At 41.5% G+C, this 20123-nt stretch overlaps 1 protein-coding gene across 5 annotated transcripts in view; it reads left to right on the plus strand.

Annotated features, from left to right (window-relative positions):
- Positions 1–20123, plus strand: part of PDS5A (PDS5 cohesin associated factor A) — a 154927-nt gene that overhangs the window by 28006 nt on the left and 106798 nt on the right. Inside the window, exons 2-3 of one of the 5 annotated variants that reach the window (XM_075930550.1) lie at positions 2984–3126; positions 3701–3869. The exons of 3 other annotated variants lie outside the window; for them this stretch is intronic. In XM_075930550.1, coding sequence (XP_075786665.1) covers positions 3113–3126; positions 3701–3869 — 183 coding nt within the window. In that variant the 5' untranslated portion in view covers positions 2984–3112. The remainder of the gene's footprint in view (positions 1–2983; positions 3127–3700; positions 3870–20123) is intronic. One more of the 5 variants, XM_075930552.1, reaches the window with a different exon arrangement.

Below are 20123 nucleotides of genomic sequence, written 5' to 3' on the forward strand. Positions count from 1 at the left end.
AATGCAAGTGACTTGATTATTTGGGAAGAAAGGTTTTCTCATCCATCTCCCTCTAATTCAGGATTTCTAATTATCGGCCTTCTTGGTGAAATGACTCTATTGCTTTTGCTAGATTTCTAGAGTTCAAGAATCAGTTTCCTGGGAAGGTCAAAGATCTGGTCCTAGGTCTTAGTGGATTACGGATGTTAAATTTGGATTAATTGGCTAATCAAATAGTGCAGCTTGCAATGACTGTTCGATTAGTCAATATGAGCGCTTCCCCCTTTGAAGTGTAGCAGCAGCCCCAGAGTTTACCTCTGTAGTCAGTTGTAGAGGTATGGAAAATCTGTACATCTTTCTCTTCTCAGGCATCCACCACTGAAAAAGCCTTTCTAAACACTTTGGATGCTGTGGTCATACCAAAGGAGAGGACTCTCTCCACAGATATGCTCCACATGTTTTGCTTCCCTAAGTCTGTTCAAGCAGAAAATAAATCCATGTTGACTCCCATGATGTGCATAGATGTGTGTGGTACATTACTCACCTAAAACAATGTAAACTGACAGATGTTGGAATGATACCAAGTTAATGCCATCTGCAGAAATTTTATTTGCCAGGAGTATCTGAAAATCATGTAAATGAAATTAAAGAAAACCTGAAGACATGTGATGGGATTAGCATTGCCATCAATAAAATCATGGATGCATGAAATAAGTTCTCAATGTATGGGCTGTTTTAAGTGAGCCACAGTGTGAACATGAATTGAAATTAAATTGTGCTTCTGTTGAACTGTGTAGTAATTGGACTGATAACTTTGAGATTGTTAGCCAAGAAATATCAGGAAACATGGCATAAATATGTTTCCTTTGAAACATGGCTGTCATGCATATGAAAAAGGCCTAGGAACAGAGCATGAAGCTGTTACTTCATATTGTTGTATGTGCAATATGTGCTGCCCACCTATTCAACTTTGGTTGATGTGGAATAAAACCTCAGAAAAAGTAAAAGACCTGCTCTACACAAAGTTAATTTTCAAATGGACTTAGAGGACAAAGAAGAAAGTTTACTCATTCCAGTTAGAGATATTAAAATGTGTTTAATAAAGCACAAAGTAACCACTGAAAAAATTCAGCAGTTATAGTTACACAGATGGGGGAAGGAAGGGGCAGTTAGTTCTTCAAGAGCTGGTGCACACTGAGTTCCAGCTTTTAAATCTGCTCCATGTGTATCCTGTGTAGAACAATGAAGGTTAACCAATGAACCTAGGCTCACTGGTTAACCATAGTAATAGAAATGTAGCCTTGTTAGTCTGGTGTAGCTGAAGCAAAATGCAGGTATATATGGTTGTGACTATTTTCTTCCACTATTTGATCTGAGGAAGTGGGTCTGGCCCACGAAAGCTCATCATCTAATAAACCATCTTGTTAGTCTTTAAAGTGCTACATAGTCCTGGTTAACCATTGTGATAGAAATGTAGCCGTGTTAGTCTGGTGTAGCTGAAACAAAATACAGGACTATGTAGCACTTTAAAGACTAACAAGATGTCTTTAAAGTGCTACATAGTCCTGTATTTGGTTAACAGTGTACATGGTTACACTTTCACAGCCCTAATTCTGATTACATTGTACTAAAATACTCTCAGGACTGAATGATGCCGAACCAGAGAATTTACCAAACCATGGGAGGTCAATATTTACTAGCTGATTACCAACACTTCTACTGCTTACTGGGCTATTAAAAGACATTTAGGGGGTAAATTAGAGCTAAATAACAGCACCAACCACTGAGAACCAGGATTGGTGGCCATAAACAAACTTTATTGGGCCACAGGAAATTTGTCTATATCCATGAAACGTAGACATTCGGATAACTAAAATCATGCTGGGTCATGGATGTTGCTGGACTAGAGAGGTTCAACCTGTAGCTAGTTTGATGCTGCTTTGTTTCACTTAGCCCATGCAGAGGACTACATTTTTTTTTTTTTTTTTGAAGAGCGGAATCATTATAAATATTATAAGAATATCAGTATTTAAATCCTTTATTTGCTGAAACATCTTGCAGAAGTATGCACCTCCTATCATGAATACAAAGAAATCTGTGATACTTTCACATGCTGTGCCCAATGACTTGTGTGATCTCAGCGTGGAAAGGAACAGTGCCTATAAATGTGATCATGCAGTTGGCAAAGAAGCAGTCCTTAATTGTTCTGTAAGTACATACAGTCCTCCTCTGCTGCCAGATTTGCTGCACAGAGAGCCTCAGGAAGCTTAAAAAGCTTTGTCCAACTTTGAAGTTGTTCCACCTCAAACTTCTGAGTTTTTTGTATTTATCTTTTTCCCTGTTTTTGGATTTAAAGGCCTCTATTTTAAATCTGTGGGCTGCTACCTGCAGATATTGTTCACTGATTGCCTTGTGCAAGGTGGATAAAAATCAATGATTTTTTACAAAAATTTTAAAAAAATCTGACTTTTTTATTTAAATTGGATTTTTTATTTTTTTTAAAAATTCATCAATAAAATACTAAATTTGTCATTTAGAAGTAATATTTGCAGTTAAATCTCATCACTCATATACTACGCTGTCTCATAAAAATGAATTAATGGCTCTCATCTGGCTTGCCTACCAGATCTTGCTTCTTGAAAGTTCTGGGCTTTCAGTTTCTGTTTCTCAGCAGACTAAAAAGTCACATGGGCAAAGAAAGATGCGTGCTGGATAAAATTGTTTTTGTTTTTGTTTTGTTCTTATGTAGTGGTGGACCTGGGCCAGGCATGGCAGAGGAGTTAGTTAAGATGTTTCTCTGTCTTTAAAAAAAAAAAAAAAAAACGTAGGAGAGAACAATGGAGTGGACTGGAAAGAGGAAGGGAAGACATTTTAGTGCACATATAGCTTCCTATATTTCCCCCCCACACACACTTTTGCCACAGAAAAACTGTCATGATTTCTGGATGTAAGAGAGATCCTATCTGGGAATATTTTGAAGAAATTAATTCCCTTGGTTCAAAAGGAAAACTATGTCAAGTGTGAGCAAAGGCAAGATGATGTATGGCCTTGTTGCAAGAAGAAACATCATAAGGAAAACTGCTCATGGGGAGAAAATTCATGTGGATGAAGATACGGATATGTCCAAAGAACAATGTGGATCAACTGGTTAGTAACTTAAATAATTCACTTTGCAATGCATCATTTTTCAAGACTCTTTCTTTCTGAATATGTGTGATTCAACAAGTAAATTCCCAAGCTATTTGCTATGTTGGATGTTGCTAGAAAATTTTTTTAGCTAATCCTTATGGGTTGTTTAATTGAATGAATGAAATGGGTTTAGAATCTATCACCGAACCATGTGGTACAGAAAGCTGCAGTAAGAGAAATCTAGAGTTGCCAGTTCCCATGGAATGTCATTTTCTTATTTTATATTACATAATACATGCCCCTTATTTTGGAACATAATGGTCACAGGCCATAATGGTGATGTCATAAGTCTACAGCCTGTTTTACTTGAGTATATTTCAACTTTCCCAAGGGAAGCCATACTATACTTTGTTTTCTCAAAAAAACAATGCCAGTGAGTTCAGTAAGTTACTCCAAAATGAAGTGCAGTCAGTGTGTAGCCAGTTTTAGCTTTTTTGGTAATTTGAAATCAGAAATGAAAATGATTAACTGAATCATATAGAGTGAGAAGAATTGAGACGAATAACTCAATCATTTTTGAATTTTGTTTCAGGATCCCATTTAAGTGTAAGAGACTTTGTCTATCTGCAACAACTTCAGAGTCATCTGTTATTACTTTTAGCATCAGTGCTGCAACTAAACATATTTCAGACAACATAATATCTCGAGTAAGCAAAAGAATTCAATCATCCAGTAAATTCACCATCATGGATGGCTTTGTGGTAAGGATCAGCAAATACCAACAAGACCCTATGGATGAAAACATTGCTCAGTTCATTTATGCCACAGTTTTTTGCATTTTTAACAATAAACATCTTCACTGACATAGTTGAGTCCTTACAGTCAGGCAACAATCCACCTAGTAGAACAGACATTGGTGGAAGTACATACATACAGTGTATGAGAAGGAACTTGAACAGTGTACAAGAAATACTTAGGAGAAATTTGCTAGTTTAAACCTTGATGGGTGGAGCAATGTACACAATGATCCAGCATTATGTGCCTGTATAATAACAGAAGATGGGATTGCGTGTCTTTATGAAACAATAGACACAATAGGAAATGCCCACACAAGATAATATTTAAAAAATGGCAGTGAAAGCTGTAATAAACTGAACAAAATTCATTTGCCATGTGCACAGTTTTGTCATAGACAGTGCTGCAAACATGGCAAAGATGAGAAGGTACTTAGAAGAAAAAACAGAAATATGTTCCTTTAATAACACATGACTGAAGTACCCATTTAATGCATTTTTAGTCAGACTTAAGTACGTCTCCTCCAGGAATAAAAGAATGTTTTTGAAGTCACAAAATACTTCCGTAACAACCATTTTGCTTCAGTGAAGAGGAGGATCCAAAGTAATTCTTTCTTGAAATGTTCGATGGAATTCTGTGGTTGGTTGTTCTGAACAATTTATTAAGAATTGTCCTATTCTTGTACAACTTTGTGAAGAAAATTATGATCCAATAGATGAAAGAATCTCACCCAAATACTCTAACATTGCTTTAAAGAGGAATATAGAGGATATGCTTAGTATACTGAAACCTATTAGGCATAGCCTTAAACTTCAGATAAATTGTTGCTGTGTTGCTGATGCTATTGAAATTTGTATGTCACTGAGACATTGATGAAAAATACCTTCCCAGAAGGTTAAATCGATCCATTCGCTTCTTTATTGCCTGCAAACACTAACTCCACCTCATTATTTTAACTCCAGATATAAAAGTAGATGTTGCCGCCATAGAATGGGCATCTCAAAGTCATTTCAGGGGTAGAGCAAAACCATTTAATGAGTACATGTTTACAAATATGATGTTTTGAACAAAGTCATTCCCAGTATTGGTGGAAATTATTAGCCAGGCACCTTGCAACAGAGTTCCTTCAGTTGCTAAGACAACTTTTGCACAGCAGTGGCCTCCTTTGCAGACAGAGAGAATATTTTCATCATTTGGTGGTATTCACTCAGAGCTAAGAAATCGACTGGGAGTTGAAAAAGCAGGAGAACTTGTAATGCTGTTTGTCTATGAATCAAAATGACAGTGGGATTGGGGAAGTTGAGAGCTAGTTGTAGAAATTTTAAAGGCCTTCTGAGGACTTGTCTAGCAGAGTTAATAACATTTGAAAAAGTAAAAGTTTTAAGGATAGTCATTGAGTGGCAACTCAGGAGACTACTTCAGTTGCAAATCTGAAACATTTACGTAACGTTTAAGATTTAGTTTAATAGAGTGAGTGAGAGAGATTTGTATGTTACTATTCCTAATGTATTGCTACCACATCTCTGCTTGGCACTCTCCTGCACCCCTTAGCTCAGACCCCTAGTCCAGAGCCTGTACCCCCTTCTGCACTCCAGTCCTGAGCCCCTCTCCAAATCTGGAACCTCCCTCTTGCACCCTAACACTCTGTCCCAGCCTGATGCACATCACCTCCACATTGGTGCACATAACAAAATCCATTCAGCTTGGGGGTGGAAAGAAATTAGAAGGAATGCTGGTGTGGGCTCAAGTACCCAGATAGGTCCAGGACACTACTAAAGTGTGGGAGAGTGCAGGACTTCCCTCTCCCTCCCCGGCAATAGTGGAAAAAGAGGCCAGAGCCATCCTGTCTATTGAACAGTTTGGGACTGTTGCCCCTGGGAATCCACATTTCAGGGGGACACAGGGCTTGGGTGGTGAGGGGGCTAATGTAGCGATGGGCCTCACTCCGTTCTGCTCTGCCTCCCCTGGCTCCTAGTGTCTTTTTGGGAAAGGAGGGGTTGAGGGCTTTGAGGAAGAGAGAGGGTGGGGGCAAAGCAGGGGCAAGAAGGGATGGGGTGGGGTCTTGGATTCAGGAATGGAATGGGAGCAGGGGTAGGAAGAAGCAGGGTGAGGAAGGGGCCTGGATTTGAGGGGGCGATTGTCCCAGCTCCTGCACCCTCAAGTGGAAAGGAGTGTGCGTGCTGTGCCTCTTCTGTCCTTCGCAGCTGGTGCCTTGTTCTATGCTATGGGAGTTGTGCCTCCTTTTGGCTGTGTGTTTTGTGCCAGAACAAAAGACAGAACTATGTGGCACTTTAAAGACTAACAAGATGGTTTATTAGGTGATGAGCTTTTGTGGGCCAGACCCACTTCCTCAGATCAATATGTGGAAGAAAATCGGCACAACCATATATACCAAAGTGATACAATCAAAAAAATGAACGCATGTGAAATTGACAAATCAAATTTTAGAACAGAGGGGTGGTGTGAGGGGGGGAAGGTTAGTTTCTGTGAGGGAATGACATATGGGTGATAATAGGGGAAGTTTCTGTGAGGTGGTGACACTAGGGGTGATAATTGGTGAAGCTATCTTTGTGCCAGGAATTTCATACCTGCTACCTGACCCTAGCCCAATATTACGTACTGAGGTGGCTGCTCCAGCCCTTCTTACAGGTCCTGTTCATCACCCCTCCCATGTACCCCCTGCACATATGAATGAGGGTGAAAACATAGCCGAGTCCCACAGTCACCTGTGAGAAATGGAGGAATTAAAATATATATCAGCCTTCCCCAGCATTTCCATTGCTTGGACACTAGTATGTTTCCCTCACACTCTGGTTCTGCTGCCTCTGGAAAGAGGGAAAGGTCCCAGCCCCTCTGACGGAGGAGGAGCCATCCCAGCATGTTCTTGGCTGCCCAGTGGATAGCCCAGGAGTGGGGGCCCCTCAGCATTGGGGTTGTACAGAGGTACAGAGAAATGCGTGGTCTGCAACCACTGAGCCTGGGATTTGAGGCAGCTTGCATCCCCTCATCTGGCAGCAGTGGCACCAATGCTCTGGGGCAGGGGTCAGCAACTTATGGCATGTGTGCCATAAGTGGCACTCAAGCTGATTTAGAGTGAGACACTGCAGGAGCTCAGCGCGCCCCTCCATTCCTCCTGCCCCCACATGCGTATGGAGGCCGCGTGTCAGGCGGCAGCTGCTCTGGTGGCTCTGGCTAGGGTGCATGTCGGGTGGCTGTGCCTGAGGTGCTCCAGGCCCTACAGAGCTGAAGAAGCCCACTTAACATAAGTAGTAAGTGTCACCCAATAAGGGTGATGTTAACCTTCCACATCCCTATTTTGAATAGGAGTTTAATAGTTGGGCTTTTGTTTTATATTGATTTTTGTGTGTATGTGCGCTAGGTTGGTGTTTTTTAAACCACCCAACTGATGGCCTGTTCTGAGCTTTTGAAAGATTTTAATGTAAGAAGTATTATTTTTTTCTATTTTATAGGAATACCTATAATTATTTTAAAATTTTTATTTTAATAATTTGTATTGTCTTAGTTGCTTAATTATTGATAAAGGGATTTAGGGTGTTTGTTTCAAATCCCATCTCTTTTTATTTTAACTTATTTTATGTTTAATATTAAGCACTTACTGTAAAAAAAATAGTGAAACTGTAAAGGCATCACAGGAAAAGCTGGAACGGAGCCTTGGGCAGGAGACCAAGTGGGGCGTACGGTGGAGAGTGGTGTTGCCCAGTGGAGGGTTAAATCCCGAGACACCACTTCAGAAAGGTTGCAGACCCCTGATCTGGGGGATGTGACCAGGCACATATGATCACATTGTCATTCAGGTTTGTCTTCAATCAATGGAGCAGTTGTGTGTAGGGGGGAGCATGCAGCAGGAATGTTTTTTTTGGGGGGGGGAGGGGCTTGTAGTTTAACATCTTTATCAATTATATAAACATAAAATAACTGATGGTAAAGTATGCAAAAAGGTTTGTGGAATAGTGAGAAGTACAGATCAGTTCTACAGAATTGTCTGAATCACTTGAATAACATGTTTAAAATGCAAGGTCATATTAGGGATGTCAATGTGTAGATGACTACATGATTAACTGATAAGACTTGGGCTTTTTAGTTAATCCTGTCAATTATATGCATCCCCTGACCTCTTGCTGCCTCTGTATCAGAGGCACCCTACAAGCACTGGATCCCATGGAGCCACCTGTTCCTTCTTGCTGTCTCCCAGAGAGGCATCAGGGAGGGGGCAGGACAAAGACGGTGCTCGGGGGGAAGCTGGCTCCCCATGAGCACTGCCTCTGCCTGCCCTCTTTCCGCGCCCCTGTCCCCCGCACTGCTATCTCTATTTACCTCAGTCAGTTTCTCCAGTTTGTCCAGATCATTCTGAATGATGACCCTATTCTGTAAAGCACTTTGAACCCCTCCCAGCTTGGTATCATCTGCACACCTTGTAAGCATACTCTCTATGCCATCATCTAAATCGTTGATGAAGATATTGAACAGAACTGATCCCTGTGGAACCTCATTTGTTATGCCCTTCCAGCATGACTGTAAACGATTGATAACTACTCCCTGAGAATAGTTATCCAACCAGTTATGCCCATGCCTTATAATAGCCCCATCTAGGTTGTATTTCCCTAGTTTCTTAATGAGGTCATGCAGGAGTGTATTGGTGCTTTACTGAATTGCAGTAATATCATGTCTGCCACTTCCCCTTTATCCACTAAGGTGGTTATCCTATTAAAGAAAGCTATTAGATTGGTTTGACATGATTTGTTCTTTACAAATCCATACTGACTGTTACTTATCACCTTATTATCTTCCAGATGTTTGCAGATGAATTCCTCAATTATTTGCTCCATTTTCTTTCCTAGCGCAGAAGTTAAGCTGACTAGTCTGTAGTTTCCTGGGTTGTCTTTATTTGTCTTTTTATAAATGGGCACTTTATTTGCCCTTTTCCAGTCTTCTGGTATCTTTCCAGTCTTTCATGACTTTTCAAAGAAGATATCTAATGGCTTAGATACTTCCTCTATCAGCAACTTGAGTGTTTTAGGGTGCATTTCATCAAGCCCTGGTGACTTGAAGACATCTAGCTTTTCTAAGTAATTTTTAAGTTATTTTAACTTCTGAACCCATCCAGTTCTCACTAGCATTCACTGTTTAGCATCCCATCACCACTAACCTTCTTGGTGAAAACCAAAACAAAGAAGTTGTTAGCACCTCTGCCATTTCCATATTTTGTTATTGTTTCTCCCTCTTCATTGAGCAATGGCACTACACTGTCCTTGATTTTCCTCTTGCTTCTAATATTTGTAGAATGGTTTATTACCCTTTGTGTCTAGCTAGATCGAGCTCATGTTATGCCTTTGCCTTTCTAATTTTGCCCCTACATGTTCTTGTGTTGTTTGTTTATATTCATCCTTTGATCTTTGTCCCAATTTCTACTTTTTGCTGCTTCTGGCAAGTCCTTAATTAGCTCCAGGTTTGTCCTGATTGTGCTGCAGAAGCTCCTGCCCTGGTTAATCAGTGAAGAGAATGAGATTAGCATATTTACCTTCCATCGAACTATGATAGCCCACTGGTCTGGGTGTTGCACAGTAGCTAAAATTTCCTCTCCTACCAAGTCTTTTGTTTTGGCTATATCTATTAGTAGTTATAAATAAGTCGCACTTCCTCCTCCTGATTTGATGGTCTTTATTAGACCCCTGAAGTGACACTGCTCCTTCTTTTCTCCCGTTTATCTTCACACATGCTTTCAGCTGGCTTCTCATCTCCTTCTGGACCTCAGAACAGGTGTATATAATTATTGATGTATAATCAAAAATATTTACATCTTTTCCCCCTTCTGTTTTATTCCTGAACACTGTATCCCTATATACCAGTATTCCAGTCATGAAATTTATTCCATCGAGTTGCACTGATGTCAGTTGTCATAATTTAGTTTATGCATTAACATTACAATTTTTCCAATTTTTATGCATATAGGAGGAGTATGGGGAATAAACATTTGAAATGTGGAGAGCAGATGGTCTGATGTTTTCCCTCTTGTTACTACTTTGACTCTTGCAGTTTTCTATTCCTCTTCTGCCCCAAACATTTAGCCCTCTGTTGGCCTTTATTACCTGTTCCCTTTGAACTAATTTAAAGCTCTTGATTAGATTGGTGAATTGGTATCCAAAGATGCTCTTCCTCTTATCCGACTTCACAGTGTGAATACTTTTTTTTTTCTTTAGAAGAACTGAGTTGTCATAGTCTAATGAGCTGGTTATAAAATGTTCTCTCTTGCACATCTGGAGATAATCACCAAAAGTGCTAATGAAGCAGTGTGAAAATGGAAACTATATGGTTCTTTCAATTTTTGTTCTATTAATTTTTTTAAACATTCTATATCTTTAGTGGGAGGAATGCAGTTCTGTTTCAGAAATCACCTTTACGTTCAGTTTTCAGAGAGGTAGCCATGTTAAGCCATAATATGTTCAACAAAAACAACAAGAAGTCCGTTCAGCAAAAACGAGTCCCATTTCACTTGAGTCTTTAGAGTGTCATGGGACACCTTGTTTTTCATTTCAGTGACATTCGAAAAATCTACAATGTAATATTTTTGTTTGGTTCCTGAGATACTCTTTTAGATTCAAATTAGTGATTTAGATAAGTTTAGATGTACACTGACTTTGTAGCTCTTTAACTGTTATACTCATTCAGATGTCTTACCAATTCCTAAATTAATGTGGATCTCTGTCTAACAAGTTAAAAACAATTGTTACAGAAATGGCCTCATAGAAAAGGTACATCAAAACTTTAGATAAAAACAAAATGAAGGACATTTTTGTTAGGTTTTAATGAGACCCCATTTGAGTGAAAGCATGTTGGTTTATCCTAGATCTACAACTCCAGTGAGAACAGATTACAATAGAAAAAATAAGTCCTTTGTTTCTTATGAAAATGCAACCTGGAGATGAGTCGTGCTTCTCCCTACCAATTTTCTGTAACAGTGAAATCTTATTATCAATTTCATTTGAGACACGCTATATGTGTGGTATGTGAAGTGCTAATTTTAATACCAGTGCTAAGATTGGTGTTCTGGTCAATGAAATGTATAGTTTAGAAGGTACTATATAAGCACAGAATAAAAGGACTGTTCCTTCTCCAAGAACATACAATGCATTATTATAGCTCTATTCTGTAATTTCTAGTTCAGTCCTTTCTCTGTAAAAGCGGCGAGGAGTGCTATGGCACCTTATAGACTAACTGAAGTGTTAGAGCATAAGCTTTCGTGGGCAAAGACCCACTTCGTCAGATGCATGTAGTGGAAATTTCCAGAGGCAGGTATAAATATGCAGGCCAGAATCAGGCTGGAGATGACGAGGTAGATCCAATCAGGGAGGATGAGGCCCACTTTTAGTAGCTGATCTGGAGGTGTGAATTCCAAGAGAGGAGAAGCTGCTTTTGTAGTTAGCGAGCCATTCACAGTCTTTGTTTAATCCTGAGTTGATTGTGTCAAACTTGAAGATGAACTGTAGCTCAGCAGTTTCTCTTTGAAGTCTGGTCCTGAAGTTTTTTTGCTGCAGGATGGCTACCGTTAGATCTGCAATTGTGCGTCCAGGGAGATTGAAGTGTTTCCCCTACAGGTTTTTGTATGTTACCGTTCCTAATATCTGATTTGTGTCCATTGATTCTTTTACGTAGGGACTGTCCAGTTTGGCCGATGTATATAGCAGTGGGGCATTGTTGGCACATGATGGAATATAGTACGTTAGTAGATGTGCAGGAGAATGAACCAGTGACAGTATGGCTGATCTGGTTAGGTCCTGTGATGGTGTTGCTGGTGTATATATGTGGGCAGAGTTGGCATCGAGGTTTGTAGCGTGGATTGGTTCCTGAGTTGTTATGGTGCGGTGTGTAGTTGCTGGTGAGAATATGCTTCAGGTTGATGGGTTGTCTGTGGGCAAGAATTTCACCACGATTTCAGCAGCTTCCATCCCACCATCCACCTCAGCATGGACCAGTCTACACGGGAGGTCCATTTCCTGGACACCACGGAACAAATAAGTGACGGTCATATAAACACCACCCTATACCGAAAGCTTACCAACTGCTATGCTTACCTGCATGCCTCCAGCTTCTATCCCGGACACACCCCACAGTTCATTGTTTACAGCCAAGCACTGAGGTACAACCGCATATGCTCCAATCCCTCAGACAGAGACCTACACCTACAAGATCTTCAACAAGCATTCTGTAAACTACGATACCCACACGAGGAAGGGAGGAGACAGATTGACAGAGCAACACCATCACAGGACCTAACCAGATCAACCATGTGTCACTGGTTCATTCTCCTGCACATCTACTAACGTAATATATGCCATCATGTGCCAACAATGCCCCACTGTTATATACATCGGCCAAACTGGACAGTCCCTACGTAAAAGAATCAATGGACACAAATCAGATATTAGGAACGGTAACATACAAAAACCTGTAGGGGAACACTTCAATCTCCCTGGACGCACAATTGCAGATCTAACGGTAGCCATCCTGCAGCAAAAAAACTTCAGGACCAGACTTCAAAGAGAAACTGCTGAGCTACAGTTCATCTTCAAGTTTGACACAATCAACTCAGGATTAAACAAAGACTGTGAATGGCTCGCTAACTACAAAAGCAACTTCTCCTCTCTTGGAATTCACTACTAAAGCTACTAAAAGTGGGCCTCATCCTCCCTGATTGGATCCACCTCGTCATCTCCAGCCTGATTCTGGCCTGAATATTTATACCTGCCTCTAGAAATTTCCACTACATGCATCTGACGAAGTGGGTCTTTACCCACAAAAGCTTATGCTCCAACACTTTGGTTAGTCTATAAGGTGCCACCGGACTCCTCGCCGCTTTTGCAGATTCAGACTAACATGGCTACCCTTCTGATCCTTTCTCTGTGTATTTAGGAGAGAGCACAGGGGCTTTGAGTTTCCTCAGGACTAGGGAAAAATATAGTACCATGTCAGACCTGAGACTCCTAGCACTCTGATGGAATAGACACAAAAGTAGTCTTCTGCTTTGGTACCTAATGCTAACGGAAAGGGAATACTATCTTTTGTTTTCACCACAAGGAGATTTGAAGGCAGGTTAGCATCTCACCAGTTCATTGTTTTTGCACTTAAGCGCTTGTTGCCCGTCATCTTTCATATCAACTGCTAGCTGGTAGGCCTCTGGTAAGACTCTGTGAACCCATTACTAAGCAAAGATTTATCTTGGAGAATAGTCTGCAAATATTAGTTCTCAAAACAACCTCTATGCACTTGTTTTACAGCAGCTCTTTTTGATGAGTGGGGGCTCTGGTACTCCTATTCTACCCCAGCCCCTGAGAATTTTCCTTGGAAGATTAAGTATTGTTGTAAAATCCACATGTATCTATCAAGTCTGTGTTTAAACAGAGAGCTCAACTTAATCTTAATCATGTTTTGGCAAAGATCATTCTATAATATTGCCTGCTCTGGGTGAGTAAACTTCCAAAAGCAGCCCTTCAGCCCAAGCAGAATACAGGCTGAAGGTAACAACATTTCACAAGTGTCCTGAAGCCAGCATTTTAACTCTCACCCATTAGGTGGTACACATGTTCAAGGTACAATTTCCTGTTGCCCTGAGCCATCCAAGTGCATGTGAGAGAAGTTGTGCTCTTGCCCACAGCTGGTTCCCATAGTACACTGCAGCAATCCTGCAGTGCATGTGCAAATTCACTGTCTATTATATGGATTGCAGGTTCAAGCTGATTTGTAAAAATTCACCCTAGCTAACTTTTAAAATCTTGTTTCCACCAGGTGGAGCTGGATGCTGAACTCTAGTTCAGATGCAATCTGATATCATTTTTGGGACAAAGGAGAGTGTCATGATTTGAGTCCCGGGCGTGCATAGAGCCAGAAAAATTTACTGACATGTCTTTCTCTCCCTTGCTGCATCTCAGGAATCCCTTAAACAAATTTATTCCAAATTTACACTACTCAATCTATCCTAGAATTTATTGGCAGTCTGAATGTACATTTGGATGTTAGAACACTAAATACCTGCTATTAAATAGTAAGTTCATCTCCATGTTAGCTGCTATGCCATAGTAATAAAACTACTCTGTAATTCTGTCATGATTTCAAGAATGACGCCTTCTACATCTGATTCACTCATCTTTGGCAAGTATTGCAAATTATTGGCAAAATGGGAATTCTTATTGAGAGGTGTAGAGACATCAAAACTTGGGCAATAGTCAACATTAGGTCTCTGCTCACTGAGTGATTGGGTTGAATGTGCCAAAAAATCTAAGGCAGTCAGAAATTTTTGGTTACAAGATGCAACATATCATAGAGGCCTCCATCACGCCATGCCGCCAGATATGCATGGAGCATTTCAGTACTTCCTGATTTATAAATATTTAAATAAAGTTTGGTAATACTTTCCAGTTACAGTTGAGCATTCATTGTTATGCAGGCTAAAAATATATATATCATTTGTTTTGGGACTTAAGTATTTGTCAAATAAGTGGTTCCCCTAATATAGCAAGTAAAGGAAAGCAAAATAATGTGACTGTTTATAGTGCCAAGGGTCAAAGACTAGTTGATGTATTCTTTGATGGAGGGCTGGCATCCCTTCTGTTTGCAGGGTGTTCAGCCTCACAACTGATATACATGAGTTGGATTTCCCCCAGCTGGCTTGGCTTCAAGTCCCACTTGTGCCAAAACAATAATAGCATGGTTGTAGCTGATACCCCAGCAATAGGTAAAAGTGTAGACATAAGTGAAGAAAGTTCTGGCAGTGAATGAGCTGTTGAACGCAGAGCCGAGAGAAAGACAGACATAATTTTAACAGACGAGAGTTTGATATATCCTGTCAACAGAGCTCTACCAACTTCATGGCTGTGAAAACGTGTCCTGGGCTGTGAAATATAAATCTGACCTCTCTCCTTAAAATCTGGCTCTTGTAGAGGAGGGATGGGGCAGAGAGCTCTCCAGCTGGGCCTGCTACCATGTGCTGTGCTCCAGCTGCTTCTCTGGGTCTGAGGCAGGAGACTCTTCCTATGGGAGCTGCTCCCTGAGCTGGGTCTGACTCCTCTCTGGGGAAACACCCTCTGCTGCCAGAAGCTCTGCTCCAGCTGGAAGCCTAGCTCTGAAGGGCAGCACAGAAGTGAGGTGGCTATCAGCCCCTGTCCTGGGGAAGAGGTTGCTGGGAAGATGAGGACATACGGTAATTCACTTCCTGTACTCTGCAACCTTCGCTTGCATATGCTACTCCTGGCAGCTAAAGACTACTCATCCCATGCAAGAACATCTACAATTGCTTCGTCGATTTTCAGAAGGCATTTGACAATATAGATCAGACAGCGACTTGGGCAGTGTTGGAGTTGTACGGAGTGGATAGCAGACTGATACGGTTGTTGAAGGACATCAACAATAATGCGGAGGCAGCAGTGAGAACGCGCAGAGAGTTGGGAAGTTGGTTTAGAACGAGTAGAGATACGAGATAGGGAGATCCAGTATCACCGAGTATCTTCATCACGCACCTGCAGAGAGCAATGGACAAGATCAAGGAAGAGGTAGAAGTGATATCGGTGCACGGGATGAAAATTAACAACTATCCCTATGCAAAAGACTAAGTGGACACAAATCCAACATCAAGAATGGTAACATTAAAAATGCAGTATGAGAGCACTTCAGTATCCCTGGATACTCTTGAAAGTTGCCCTACTTCAGCAAAAAACCTTCAAAAACAGACTTCAGCATGAAAATGCAGAACTAGAATTCAAATGCAAAGTTGACACTATCAGATTGGGTCTGAATAGAGACTGGGAATGGCTACCTCACTACAAAAAGTAATTTTCCCCTCTTTTGCTATTCACACTTTCTCATCCACTGTAGGAATGGGCCACTTCTACTTGATTGAATTGATCAATCACTGGTCCTCCCTACAGTAATGTAACACGCGCCTGTGTGTGTGTGTGTGTGGCGCGCGCGCGCACACACACACCAGTCAACCTGGAAGTGTCCACATCATTCATCTGAAGAATTGGGTTCTAGCCCATGAAAGAGTATGCCCAAAGAAATGTGTTTAATCTTTAAGATATCATGGGACTCCTGATAATCTATTTAAAAAGTAAACATAGCTGCCCCTCTGGAACTTATCATAACCAGGGCTCGCCGAGCCGCAGTGAGCCCTGCTCGCCAGTCTCGCTGTCTGGCGATCTGCGCATGCGCAGATCGCTCGAACTCGGCTCTTCCAGGTTATAATCTACTCACCATGGGCGAGTAGATTACATAGTTTGTCGAGCCCTGGTCATAACTATATGTGATGGCAGTAAATGAAAGTAAACTTCTATCTGTAAATACCTTAAATTTGTCCTTATGATTAGCAAAGAAGTTCTCTTCAAATTAATTCCTATAGGAATAAATGTTGTTAGCCTGTCTTAATTTTAAAAGATCTTTTTTTGAGAGTTAGAGAGTGAATTCTTCAAAACCTTAAATTTGTCTTCCCAGAAGCAATCTGATCTTGTTAAGGCAAAGATGGCTGGATGTTTGAGTCAGCTAAGGGTTTTTAAAGAGTGTCTTCCTGTTTATTTGGAGTGGAATGCATAGCTGGCAAGATAGATTAAAAAATTATTATTTTTTAAAAATATCAATTTAAAAAAATTTAAATTTAGCATGGATTTAAAAAATAAAACTGTTGAAAATTAATGTGAAATAGGTTGTCAATTAAGATCCAAACATTCTGTCATTTACACTGAGATAATTTTGCAAGAAAAAAATAAAAATTCTGTGCACATTTTAAAATTCTGTATACATATTTGTCAATAAATAAATGTGGAGACTTGTTGATATGGTCCAGGTATGGGAGTGGGGACTTGAGTATAGAGGTTTTACCAGAAATGGTAGTCCAGGTCTAGGGAAATAAGCTTTGCAGGATAGAATCCAGGTATGTTGGTTGGGGGGGGGGAGGGAGCATAGATGCAAAGGGGTTGGGTAGCTTCCTATTCTGTGACTCTCCTGTGGTTGAGGAGTGGTGGGGCAGGAAGAGAGTGTGTGTGTGTGCATGCATGCGAGCTATGTGCGTGCAGGCAAGGGAGGTTTTGTGAGAGAGGTCTGCCCAGACTACTCCTTGCAGGTGAAGAGGAACTCCAGATCAGCTGGGACTAGCAGCTAAATACAGGAAGGAGTTACCAGCTGAGGCATACCTAGTCCTGTTCTCCCCCCCTCCCCTGATGGTGATTCGCCCCCCACCCCCCCGGTTGTGCTGGGGACCTGAAACTGCTTGCCTGCACTTTTGGGAGAGGGGCACAAGACTACTCTTGCAATCCCTTTGCTTCTCTGACATAAGTAATTTCTCTACAGGGATGCAGAGAATATGGGGGGAGGCATGAATGCTGCATATGGGCAGTGGTGCAGAATTTCTCCCAACAATAAATGTATTAATCATTTAAATGAAATAAAAAGATAAATATCAAGGCAATACACATGCTGCCAAGTTATAAAGAGAGTCAAACCAATAAACTGGTGAAAGTCACTAGGCAAGCTCTTGAAACTGGAGATTTTTTAAATGCTAACCTAGCTTTTGACACCAGTAACTTCTGTTGATTATGAATGTATAATTTCAGTTTATTTAATTAGTTCAGTGCAGTGACTAGTTAATTGACATTCAAAGTTAAGAAATCACTCAAGGGTTGAAAAAGGAGGAAAGCTTGTTTTCTTCCAATCTATGAATAAAAACTGTGTGTGAGTGTAAGCTCCACTGGTTCTAAAATTCAGGGACATGATGACCTGGAACAAACTCTGGATGTTAAAAAGCATTTTATTTTGTAAACGTGTGGTACACGGAGGGGGAGGGAGGTAAGGAGGCAGCAGGAGACCACTCTGCAGGACCTAGTGCATATGGGGAGCCTGCTTAAAAGCCTAATACAGAGGCAGCAGCCTGGGGTTGGAGGTGGGGTTTTCATGCAACCATGACTGTTAACAGATGTAGGCTCCTTGGTTAACCGTTTAAGTTGCCACATTCCTAGAACAGACTGTTCAATTCACCAGCTATTGATAATACTTTGTATTTAAAATTAACCAATGTATTAAAACAGGTTTTGATAATTTTTCCTTATATAGTATTGTTGAGCTAATAATTTAAAATGCTGGTTTTGTGTGTGTTGAATTGAATTAATCCAGATACAGCTTAACACAAATCTCCGATACAATCGCAAAGAAAACTTTAGAAATCCTATATATAAGTTGTATAACTTCATAAATATGTATAGCTATAAAGTTAGCAAAAAACTGCTGCAAGTTAGTGTAAAGGTTATAGTAGAAACTTAGTTAAATACATAAGTTATGAATTCCCGGTCAATCACATTCTGTATTTGGAACCAGAAGTACACGATCATTTCCAAGATGTTCATAATTGAGGTTCTACTGTATGGGAGGTATAAATCTCCACTATTGAATGTTTACCAACCAGTGAGAATCAGCCTTTTTCAATAAAATAACAAATGCAACAACTGATTAAAATCAATTATTTAAATCCGGGTCTCCTGCTTACCAATTCAAATCTAGGAGTGTGAAATTTCGATTAATTGCCTAATTGAATAGTTTCAGCATTGTCTTTATTTATGAGAAGGGCTGTATTAGGTTAGGGGGTCACTGACCCACAGAAAAGTCAATTGGGGCCACACAAGTGAGATGCAAAAAAAATAACTCCTCCAATCCCCTCTCCCCCCAGCCTCACTAATGTGGCCCCAACTATGCTGGTGGGAGCAGGGGACATGGTGCTGGGAAAGGGTGCCAGGGTGTTGGTGGGGGAAGGGGACAGGAAGTCCTCGGCATGTGCCTCCTCTGGGGACTTCTAACCGCCCCCTCCACCCTGCAGAGGAGGGAAGCCCCGACACGCACCTCCTCCGGAGACTCCTACCCCTCTCCATGTGCAGCAAGTTCCCGGTGCACCACAGACTTAGGTTGTGGTAATGTGCTGACTGTTCAGGGGAGGGAGAGCAGTCAGCACACTTCCTGACATCCCAGAAGTGACATGCAGCTGCCGGACTTCCTTCCACCCCGCGGGAAGCCAGCACTACCTCCATTGTCGCTAGAGGTAGGTAGTGGGACTTCTTGGGGGTAGGGGGAAATAGAGGGGCCTTGAATGCCTAGTGATTGACTGGTCGAGCCCTCCCAATTGGTGATCGATGGGTTGGTGACCACGGCTCTGGGGCTTCCCTTCCTGTGCCTTTGACTTTGAACTTGTATCTCAGTCTATCAGCCCACAGTAGCTCCCTGTATGGAGCTCTTCATGGTGCTGCTGCTCCCTCAGTCGGCCAGTCACCAGTAGCTTCTCTCCTTGAAGGTCAGCAACACTGAGCTGACTCTGGTCCTGAAGCTTTCTCATGTAGGCCTTTCTGGTCCCTACTGGCTACTCCTGCAGCCACTTCCTGGAGAAATTCTTTATGGTTTGCTGGAATGGGGTGTGGCAATCACACCACTCCAGCAGGAGTCTGCGAGACCTGGTCCACTTCATTACATCTCCTTATTCTAGTGGTCTGGTTTTGGGTTTCACTTGTGTGAAAACATATTTTTGTGCTAAATCAACTAAAACAGATCTTTTCTTAATAGTTGTCACCACATTTGCTGGTCCCTCTAAGGCAGTGGTCTCCAATCTTTTTAACCACAAGATCACTTTTTCATTTAAGTGCAATGTAAGATCTACCCCAAACCCAAATACCCTTGCCCCACTTCCTTCCCACTCCTTCTTTGAGGCCCTGCCCCTGCTCCACCCCTTCTCCAAGGCCTTACCCTGCTCATTCCATCCTCTCCCTCCCCCATTCTCACTTTCACGTGGCTGGAGGCGGGGGTTGGGGTTGGGGTGCTGTAAGAGAGGGGAAATGAGGCAGGGTAGGCACTCCTTGGCAAGCTAGAACAACATTTTACTAAGAACCTGCTTTCTTTCTGTTTATCCAGGTACTTACATGGTCATCGTCATAATATTGTAGGCATTGTTATGTGTAGTGGAATGTCTAATGGATTATTCTAATGCTGTTGGACTTTTAAGCTAAAAATTACTAGGGACCTATGTCCTTTGTTTGCTATGCTCTCTTGGGCCCCTTCCTGCACCCTAACTCCCTGCCTCAGGTCACCTCAAAAACCCTCTGTGCCCCTTTCCCCCAGGTCAGAACTCCCTCCCTCACCCTGTACTCCCTCTTGCACTCCAATCTCCTGGCCCAGGTCACAACTCC

The sequence above is a fragment of the Pelodiscus sinensis genome, chromosome 5 (assembly GCF_049634645.1).
Source record: "Pelodiscus sinensis isolate JC-2024 chromosome 5, ASM4963464v1, whole genome shotgun sequence".
Taxonomy (NCBI): domain Eukaryota; kingdom Metazoa; phylum Chordata; order Testudines; family Trionychidae; genus Pelodiscus; species Pelodiscus sinensis.